The sequence below is a fragment of the Rhincodon typus genome, chromosome 4 (assembly GCF_021869965.1).
Source record: "Rhincodon typus isolate 14 chromosome 4, sRhiTyp1.1, whole genome shotgun sequence".
NCBI lineage: Eukaryota > Metazoa > Chordata > Chondrichthyes > Orectolobiformes > Rhincodontidae > Rhincodon > Rhincodon typus.
Genome location: NC_063335.1, coordinates 2,074,298 through 2,085,575, shown reverse-complemented (window position 1 = coordinate 2,085,575; position 11,278 = coordinate 2,074,298). Strand labels below are relative to the sequence as shown.

The 11,278-nt window shown below is 40.2% G+C and overlaps 1 protein-coding gene across 1 annotated transcript in view; it reads right to left on the bottom strand.

Moving 5' to 3' along the window:
* Window positions 1-11,278, bottom strand: part of bbs9 (Bardet-Biedl syndrome 9) — a 492,952-nt gene that overhangs the window by 151,694 nt on the left and 329,980 nt on the right. The window contains exon 18 of the mRNA XM_048595604.1: window positions 1,424-1,532. Coding sequence (XP_048451561.1) covers window positions 1,459-1,532 — 74 coding nt within the window. The 3' untranslated portion in view covers window positions 1,424-1,458. The remainder of the gene's footprint in view (window positions 1-1,423; window positions 1,533-11,278) is intronic.

The window sequence follows — 11,278 nt, the reverse complement described above, 5'->3', positions numbered from 1 at the left end:
CACACATGCATTTACACAAATTGATACAGACACAAAATAATAGACAAGTGCACTCACATTCATCCTCACTCACAATTAGCAGAATCAATCATGCTCATAGTCACACGCACAGACACACACACACGAATTATTTCATCCAAGATGTTTATGTAGTTACGGATACATTCTGTTTTGTTCAAAAAAAAACCTGACTCTGGTTTAAAACACAGACAGATTCGAAGCAAGACCCCACACCTAAAATGCATTGCTGGACTTGAGATGTCACCTCTTGTATACATTGATAAAACCTTTAATTATCTCTGACAATGTCTTGAAAGGAATCTGGATTTTGCATTTCAATCAGTAGTCTCCTTCCTAACTGATTAAGGAGTCAACAAGAGGCAGCCAGTTTTGGGGTTGTTACCTTTCTGCTTATACATTCTGTGTCTTATAACCTCTCCCTCACACTACACTGGAGGAAGGAGTTGAACTCTGAATGCTTGCATTTTCAAATAAACCTGTTGGACTATAACCTGGTGTATTGTGATTTTTGACCCTGTATAGCTGGAGCATACCTGTCTACTTTTAACTTTTATATTCCCTTGTAATAATTGCTAACTTTAAAAAAAATTTGTTCACAGGATGTGGGCGTCACTGGCTGGGCAAGCATTTAGTGCCCATCCCTAATTGCTCAGGGACAGTTAAGAGCTAACCACATTGTTTTGGGTCTTCCAGACCTGGCAAGAATAGCACATTTCCTTCCCTAAGGGACTGGGTTTTTAAAACAATCATGTGGTTGTCATTAGGCTTTCATTTGAGTCCAGCTTTTTATTAAATTCAAATTTCACCATCTGCCATGACGTGATTCAAACTCATGTTCCCAGAACATTAGCCTGGAGTTTGGGATTACGAGGCCACTGACATTACCAATAATGGTAATGCTACTGCCTCACCCATTCTATTAGCTTTCCTAATTACTGTATCCATTGGAGGCTCTGGTTCCCGAGATATGTGCTGCAGAGAAGGTATTTCTATTGCCCAGCATTTGAAACCTTACTCCATGTAGCACAAGAATGTAACAGGGATGAAAAGTTATCCAAATAGCAGGCTTGGATTCAGAGAACATGCAGCTTTTCTTGCACTGCAATCTTCTTTTCCATTGCAATCCATTGATTTGCTACATGCCTGATTTAGAATGCTAACATTGACCAATTTCATATGCCACATCTACAGTTTGCTCCCTCCAATTTTCACATCATCTGTCAATCACAGGGGAGATGTTCACAGTCCAGAACTGTCCAGTATTCCCAGCTGAGACTGGTGGGTTCCAGAATATGCCTCCCACTGGCAAGTTTCTGAGTAAAATTAAAACAAGGAAAAAAATATCCAACACCATGATCATTAACAAAATATAATGCTTGCATATGTTACACACAGCACCTACCAGACTTTGGCGACTTCTGCATTATATGCATATGGTCAGGGGGATGTTTCATCTGTAGCAGAATCTGTCATCCTCTGTTCTAGCTCTGACTCTGGGATAGTTTGGCAACCTGAAAACAAATATCAATAGTTGCTAAAGTTCTGTGAAGATTCTCATTTTCTAAGTTTGGCCTGTGTGATAGAAGGGAAACAATACCAGCACAGGTGAAACTGAAACAGCATGATCATTGCTTGTGCTCCTGTTAAAAATCAAACTACTACAAATAATAACAATTCAGTCACCAACTTCACTGTTTACTAGCCCCTGTTTTTAATCACCATTGAAAGTTGAGTGTAATAAAGGTAAAGTTGACATAGTCCCATTCTCTCATTACAGAGAGGGGTGACTGGTGGTGGTTTAACCTGAGGGTCACCATGCCTCAGGTAAGGGGAGATGTTGAGAAGGAGAGTCCTTCACGGTAACCTCAGCCAGTGCAGGAATTAAACCAAGCTGTTAGTATCACCATACATCACTGAGCTAACTAAACCCCAACTGGACTAAACATGGAATTCTAATTGAGTGTAATAGCACTGTTGAGGTACGACATGAGGCAGGATGCTTATAGTAATTGGGAAAGCACACTTGTGGTAGTGTCCCTACCTTTAAGCTAGAAGGCCTAGGTTCGAGTCCCACTTACGCTGGAGAAACATAATAACGTTTCTGAATAGGTTGATTGGTAAATATCTAGCTTTGAACTCCAAATTTTACAAAAAAACAAGTAACTAATACCAGTTAGTGACAACAACTTGTGTTTATTTATATACAGCCACTAAAGCAAAGTTCAAAGATGCTTCACAAATGCAAAGTAAAAAGAAAAACATGTCACTAAGTCACATAAGGAAATATGGGACAAGGTGCAGAGCTGGATGAACACAGCAGGCCAAGCAGCATCATAGGAGCAGAAAGGCTGACATTTCGGGCCTAGACCCTTCATCAGAAATGGTTGTCTCGGATTCTCCAGCATCTGCAGTTCCTACTATCTCTAAGGAAATATGGGGCTGAATCCTACATTTTTCAGATAAGTCCATGTGGTGCCAACACGTTGAAGGGAATTTTTGCCTTGAGGCTGAGCAAGTCCTCTTGCCTTAACATACCAAACCCGCCACTTTAATTTCCTACACTACCCCTACGGCACCTTTCATATCTGAATTCTACCTCATCTTACCCCATGGCCTTCCTGGTACAACTCACTACTTAGTGGATATTTTGGAATTCACCAGCATCCCTTTTTAAAACCACACCATCTTGGAAAGCTCATTAAGCACCCCAGTAAGCACTGTCAATCTGGAGCTTCCCAGCATGGTTCCTCACACTTACCCTTTGGGGTGGTGATGGCCCAGTGGTATTATCACTGGATCATTAATCCAGAGGCCCAGATAATGTTCGGGGGGATCGGAGTTTTAATCACGTCAGATGGTGAAATTTTGATTCAATAATAGTTGTCTAACGATGACCATGAATCCAATGACGATTTTTAGGAAAGAACCCGTTTGGTTCACTATTGCCCTTTAGGGAAGCAAATTGCCATCCTTACCTGGTCTGGCCTACATGTGACTCTAGACCCACAGCAATGTGGTCAACTCTTAACTGCCCTCTGGACAGTTAGGGTTGGGCAATGAATGCTGACCTAGCCAACAATGCCCTTATCCTGTGAATGAATAAAAAAAATGACAGAGAAGAAATTTGGTGCCCTGCTTTGCAGACAAAGGTCCTGCTGGATGGGTGGTGCTGATGTGGGACTTCCTCCACCCCAAGGATCATGGAGACCATGCCAGCCTGGTCCAAGATTGTTACCTGGGTTAAATTCTCAGTCTCAGCTGTCTAGAGAATGCACAGATCTGGAAGAAGAAGGTCAAAAGGTCAATGCCCTTCTCCACTCTGCTAGGGTATGTTCCACCATTTTTGCCCTGATACCTTGCATTCACTCTCTGCCCCCAACTCCCACCAAGGCTCATGATCTACCACTCTCACTACTGCCTGCAACATCTTCCCCATGGGTTCTTACCCACCCCAATCCTCGACACCACTGACCCTCGTGCACTCTGCACTGCTGACTCACTTGTTTGATACACCTCCTCACCTGCACCAACAAGAATAGCAGTGCCACACATTCATCTCCCATAAAACCTGCCTCTCTCTCATTCTATGAAAAAAACAGCCTAGAGTAGGTCAGAAAGAGTCCAGACTGGTAGTGGACTACCAATCATTTGGCTCCTCACACCTTATGAGGAGAAGATTCTGACTCTGTCCGTTCTGATCAGGACTAGTGTCTGAGGCTGTGTTTGATCAGTGAACCTCTGAGTGAAGCTATCCCCCTTGACTTGACTAGACCTGCTGACAACCATGACAAACTTCTTGGCTTTGTGTTTGCACTAAATGGTGTGGCAAGACAGTACTAATATAAAATAAAAACAGAAAATGCTGGAGAAACTCAGCAGTATCTGTGGAGAGAAAAACAGATTTAATGTTTCAAATTCAATTTGACTTCTTCAGAACTCTGATTCTGAGCAATGAGCAGAGATTATAAAGTTAGAAAATATTTTTTAAGAAGAGTTTGATGGTCCTCAAGGATATATGTTTCAATGCAAGTAGTATAGAAAATAAAGCAATAGGGTGAATTCACGGATAGAAACCTTATAAGTTGATATCAAAACTTCACAGAAAAATGGCTTAAAGAGAGACAGGTACGGCAGCCCAATGTTTCTGCCTACAGGCATGATAGAGAGGGGGATAAAAAGGAGTGTGAGTGGCAACCCTGGTTGAAGAAACTTCTCACAACTGTGAGAAGGGTGATATGTTTAAAGAATCAACAAATTAGGTTATATGAGTTAAGGAATAAATAAGGGTCAGTCACAATTCTGAGAGTGTATTAGAGACCCCCAAACAATTAGATATAGAGAGCAAATGTGTAGATAGATCTCTGAAAAGTACAAAAACAATAGGACAGTAATTGTTGGGGAATTTATCTAGCCCAATATATTTTGGGAAGTTATTTTGTGTGGAAAAATCAGGGAAAAGAACTCTTGAAGAGCAATCAGGGGAAAATCTTTGGCCAGTATGTATCAAACCCAATGAGAGGGTGTGGTTGTGGATTTAGTTTTAAGAAATTATGCTGGAAAGGTTGAAGGAGTGGTAGTGGGCAGCGTTCTGTTGGAAGTGATCAGTTATATTTCAGTTAGTTTAACGTAATTATGGAAAAGGGCAAAGATGGAGGAGGAGATAATGTTCTAAATTGGGTTAAGGCCAATTAACCAATTTTAATAAAGCTGTGGAGTGATTCAGCAGAAGCGAACTGAAACGAGCAACTTTTAAGATAAATCAGTTTTAGAACAGAGAAAGGTATTCAAAGGTGATATTCAAGGGGTTCAGAATAAAGTTTTACCCACATACAAAAGGGCAGGCAGCCACACCTGTAGCGCTCTGGATGTCAAGAAGCGTACAGGGTAAGAGAAGACAAGAAAAGAAATTTTATATCAGACAATACATACTGCAGAATGCTGAGCTGAGTACAGAAAGTGCAGGGTTGAAATCAACAAGGAAATTAGGAAAGCAAAGATTGTTGGTGAGTAGAGTCAAAGAAAATTCAATGCTGTTTTTTCAAGTAAGAGTAAGAGGATACCTAAGGAAGAGTAGGGCCCCTAAAATACCAAAAAGGTAACCTATGTGTAGAGGCTAAGTTATGGATATAGTTCTTCATGAATTCTTTGTTGACATATCACCAGGGCCAAATGAAACAAATCCCAGTCTGTCAAAAGAAACCAAGGAGGAAATAGCAAATGTTCTGAAGACAATTTTCCAATCATCTTGAACCTGGGCATGGTACTGGATGATTAAAAAATTGCTAACATTGCAACCTCAATCACAGAGTTCTGAGGGACAAGATAGCCACTTTGAAAGCATGGAGTAGTCCAGGACAGTCAGCATGGATTTGCTGAGGGACAATTATGTCTGATGGGCAAGATTTAAATTTTTGAGGAGGGAACAAAGAAGACAGCAGCACAGTTGATGTAGTCTATGTGGACTTTATCAAGACTTTTGACTAGGTCCACATGGCAGACTGGTTAGAAACAAGCCCATGGGATCCAGAGGCATGTAGCGAGCTGGATAAAAAGTTGACTCAGTGACCAGAAAAAAAGTTCAAATATTTGATGTGTGTTTTTGTGACTGGGACGGGGGGGAAAATGTCCATATGGCTCAGCACTAGGTCCCCTGCATTTACAGTTTTTACTGATGATAATAGAAGGGACATGATCGTAAAATTATAGACAACTCAAAAATTGACCACATGGTTGATAGTAAAGAGGAAAGTTAGCGTCTGTAAGAAAACATCAATGGGCTGGTTAGGTGGGTGGAAAAGTAACGATTGAAACTGAGAGTTATTTATTAAGACTGTGATTGGTGAGATTCATCCAAAGAAGTCTCAGAAAAAAAAATGGGAACCCTCCACTTTACTCACAAAATGCAGGAGTGCTCCATTTTATTCACAGAAGGTGGGAACCCCCCATTTTGACTTCTGAAAAACAGGAAGCTCCAAATGCTGCTGTACACAGTAGCTGCATCCTTATACTGCAGAATTAAAAGCCTTTGAAGCAAGGAAAATAAATAATCACATTTTGAAGACTTGGGCAGCAGAAATAACATTGCCAGGAAGATGGGATAGTTAAAACCCAGAGCTCTACACCGTGGAGAAAACAACTAAGATACAGAATTACTTCCAACCCTGATACCAATTCAGAAGCTGATGAAGTAAGTACACTTTTAAATTAGCAATATAGTTGATAGAGGTATAGCTCATTAAAGTATAAAAGACATAACAGACACTTTTGATAAAGTTCTGCAAATCTTTGATAATTATTTAACCTCAAAACAAATAAAATTCTTGAAAGAACAAGATTGAATACAAGAGTTCAGCATTCAGGGGAATTCATGCACAAGTTCATCAATAACCTCTTCAGATTACTGGGGAAATGTGACTACAGTGATTTAAAGTCAGAATTCACAAGAGACCGAATTGTTGCTTGAATTGCTAATGAGTCTTAATCAGAGTTATTGCAGTCAGCTAGACAGGCCCATTCAGTTGGTGAGAAGCAGAAGCCCAGAAGCTCTACAGCTACGACCTAAGAGGAGAAGATCAACTTTTTCAAAGGATATCAGCAGAATCCATTCCACCTTTAAGGTACAAAATCCCTGAACTGAGAAATGTGAGAAACCAGTACAGCGAGTAGGTCAGTCACCAGATATAAACTATTATTGTCACCACTGTTATGTAAAAACACCTCACATACTAAGTGTCAAACTATTAAAAAATTCTTTTATCTGTAAAATAATAAGTCACTTTCAGAAAACGTGCTGAGGTAGGACACAGCCACAGAGCAGCAAGAAGTCAAATAGCTACTTACATGTTCATGAGGTAGAACAGGCTATAATAGAAGAAAAGCCAAAAAGTATTCCTTGGGAAATTGGTGATCCAGACCTAGATTTTGGCAAGAGGATATTTATATCAATGGGCATACTAATTTTAAACTTGATACATGGGAAGGGGGTGTCACTATGTTATTAGATAACATACCATGGTTGGAGAAACACCATCTACAGCCAACTGCTGTGCAATTAAAGGTACTTGAAGTATAGTATTTAAGATTAAAGTATGCTATAAGCAACACACAACATAAAGCATGTCAGATAGTAGAGAACTACAGACATTTCACAACCAAAACTTTCAACTCCTGAGAAGGAATGTGTGTCTTACCCTCAATATTCTTCTAAAGGTCAAGTACAAGGTCTCAAAACAGCAGAAGCCCTAGAGGAGTATAGAAGGTGCAACTGGAAACTTAAAAAGGAAATTAGGAGAGTAAAAAAAGGGGGCATGAAAGAATCCAGGGAGGTAAAATAAAAGAAAAATCTAAGTTATTTTACGACTAGATTAAGGGTAATAGGATACTGAAAACAAAAAAAAAATTGGAAATCACAGCGGATCAAGCAGCATCAGGAGACAGAGCAAGTCTAGATGGCTCTTCATCAGAGCTGACATGAAGTATGGAGGGGGCAGCATTTATGCAATAGTGGGGGTGGGGGTTTGTAGTGCTGTGTAGAAAGGATAACTATGGAAAGAGTAGGACCCATTAAAGACTACAGTCATAATTTGTGCATGGAGCTAGAGGACATAGGTAGAGTTCTAATTGAATACTCTGTGTCAGTGTTCTGGTGAGAGAGGCATTATGGGTATAGAAATCAGGGAGAAGGACTGTCATATACTCAAAGATAGACAGGAGGTTCTGAGTGAACTGGCAGGCTATATAGCACATAAATCTGCAGGGCCAGATGAAATGTATTTGGGGCTGTGAGTGAGGCAAGGGTAAAAATAGCAGGGGCATTAAGCAATAATTTTCAATTTCTTTGTGGCCACAGGAGAGGTGCCAGAGGACTGGGGGGAGAAGCAATATGATACTGTTACTCAAGAGGGAAGCAAGGCATAAACAAGGAAACTACAGGCCAATCAGTCTAACCTCCATGGTGGGGGAACTATTGGAAGCAATTCTGAGGGACAGAATTAATCTGCACTTGGAGAGGCAGAGATTAATCAAGAACAGACTGCATGGTTTTGTTGAGGGAAGGTCAACTGATTGAATTTTTCAAAAATTTGAACAAGTGCGCAGGTGAGATCAATGGATTTGATGCTGTCTAATTGGACTGATAGCAATGGTAAGAGCCCATGGGATTCAAGGAGAATTGGTTAATTGGATCCAGAATTGGCTGAGTGGCAGGATGCAGAAGGTGATGGTCAAGAGATGTTTTTGTGACTGGATGCCCATGTCTGGTGGGGTTCTGCAGGAATCGGTATTGAAGTCCTCTATATTTGTTGTATGTTATATATATATATATATATATATATATATATATATATAAAACGTATATATAATGATTTAAAGTTGAATGTAGAAAGGTTGATCAGTAAGTTCATAGAGGATATGAAAAGTGATGGGGTGGTAATTAGTGAGGAGCACAGCCTTGGATTACGTGATGATATGGACAGAGTGGCCAAGTGGGCTGACTAATGGCAAATGGAATTCAATCCAGATGCACAGTAAAGAAGCAACAATGATCAGAGGGTCCTTTGTGTGAATATCCACCAGTCTCTGAAAGTAGCAGGACAGGGACATAAAGTGATTAAGAAGGCATATGGGATACATGCCTTTATCAGCCGAGGCATAGAATTCAAGAGCTAGGAAGTCATGCTAGAACTACATAAAAAGTTGGTTAGGCCACAGCTAGAGTATTGTGTACAGTTCTGGAATCCACACAATAGGAGGGTGCAGCAAAGATTTACCAAGATGTTGCCTGAGATTTAGTTTTAGTTATGAAGAGAGATTGGTTAGACTGGGGTTGTTTGCCTTGGAGTATAGGAGACTGAGGTAGGGAACATGATTGAGATGTATAAAATTATAAACATAGACACGGTAGGCAGGAGGAACTTTTCTCCTTGCTTGGGGCATCAATGACCGGGCGTACAGATTTAAAGTAAGGGGCAAGAGGTTTATAGAGGGAATGTGAGGAAAATGTTTTCACTCAAAGGATGGCACGAATCCAGAATCCATTGCTTGTAAAGGTGGTCATGGCAGAAACTCTCATAACATTCAAGAACTGGTTAGATATACACTTGTGAAGCCAAGGCATACAGACTATGGGCCAAGTGCTGGAAAAAATGGGATCAGAATAGTTAGATAGTTGTTTTTAACTAGTGCAGATTCAATGGGCTGAAGAACTTTTTCTGTGCTAGACCTCTATGACTCTATGACTTTGAACAGTAAAACCTTTGAAGGAGTATCCTAAATTACTCAGTGGATTCAGTAAGCTCAACACTGAATACTGATTAGCTCTAAAGACACATGCTAAGCCATTGTGTATCTACACATCCAGAAAGATTCTATGTTTGTTAATGAAACAAGTTGAGAAACAACGTGAAGAGATAACCAGAATACATGCCATTTCCCTAGGAATGAACACTGAGTTGTGTTTGAGCACAGTTACTGTTCTCGAACCAAATGGGTCTAAATTTGTACTGTCCTCACACAGCTCAACAATGCTATGGTGAAAGAAATCCACCCTTTGTCTATAGTTGACACTAGTTTAGCTAAATTATCCAAAAGCAGAGTTTTCACAAAACCCAGTGCAAATGGCGTGTTCCAGCTGGAACCACTGAACACGGCATCAAGACTGTTCATCACATTTATAAGTGGGAAGTTTTGCTTCCACAGACTGCCATTTGTGATAGCCCAAACCTCTGGGCCTGGGACAAAGTGTGATATTCTACATGGTCTACAGGACATTAAATACCACACAGATAATATACTGATACTTGGTGCAATGGTTGAGGAGTATGATTAGAAGGTGCATGCAGTTTTAAAATGCCGACAAGCTCAACGGCCCATCCTGAACAACATTTGTGAAGTCTCCAAGGAATTTATTCTCTTCTTGAGATAGATTGTCAATTGTTACAGAATAATGGCAGACCCACAGAAAATAAAGACCATTATGGAAGTTCCCACTCCAAAATTAGTTCACGATCTGCAATAACTTTTTAGGGATGGCAAACAAATTGGGGAAACATTGGTCTCATCTGGCAACAATGACAGATCCCATCAGGCTGCTTCTCAAGAAGATGCAAAGACGGCATTGCAACCCACATCAGGAGGATGCTTTTCCAAAGTTCAAGAACACAGAAGTGGTGATATCTGAAGCCTGCTTAGGACTAGCAGATCTGAATATTCAAAATTCTTGATTACATGTTCAGAAAAGATGGAAAAAGAAAGGGAAAGGGAAAGGAAAAAAAAAACAAATGAAGGTTTTTTTTGTTTAAGGAGAGCATTGCAGTACTGGAAAAGAGGATGTTTCAGAGAGTTCAAGGTCAGAATCGATTTTGCTACAGTTAAGGAATAACAAGGGTACAATTACAGTGCCTATTGTAATATATAAATCATAAACTAGTGGGAAGGAAGAGAAGAACGAATCTGCAAGGATAATACAGAGTGGTATAAATATCATACAATAGTTATAATGGGCAATCTTAATTACCATATATCATCTGGGATTGTGGTGGTGTAAAAAGCAGTGAAGAACAAACATTCCTAGATTGTGTTCAGGAGAATTTCCTACAGCAATATGCATGTAGTCTCAACAGGAAGGAGCCACTCCTTGACCTGGTTTTGGGAATGATGTGGGTCAAGTGAATCAAGTGACAATGGGAGGAACATTTAGAGAACAGTGATCATTGTATCATAAGGTTTAGGATGACAGCAGAAAATGACATTGGTCAAGAGTAAGAATAATCATTGTCAAGAGTAAAAATAAATTGGCAAAGTGTGGACTTCAATAGGCAAGAACAGAGATATAAAACGATACAATATGGCACAGGTACAGGCCCTTTGGCCCAACAAGCCTGCGTTGATTCCTAATTCTGATTTGGACCTGCTACTTATACCCATATGTGGTTTCTATCCCTCTGTTCACCTCCCATTCATGTGTCTATCAAGATATGCCTTAAACACTGCTAATGTTTGAGGGATTGAGGTTCATAAGGAGGAGGTGTTAGCAATTCTGGAAAGTGTGAAAATAGATAAGTCCCCTGGGATGGATGGGATTTATCCTAGGATTTTCTGGGAAGCGAGGGAGGAGATTACAGAGCCTTTGGCTTTGATCTTTATGTCGTCATTGTCTACAGGAATAGTGCCACAAGACTGGAGAATAGCAAATGTTGTCCCCTTGTTCAAGAAGGGGAGTAGAGACAACCCTGGTAATTATAGACCAGTGAGCCTTACT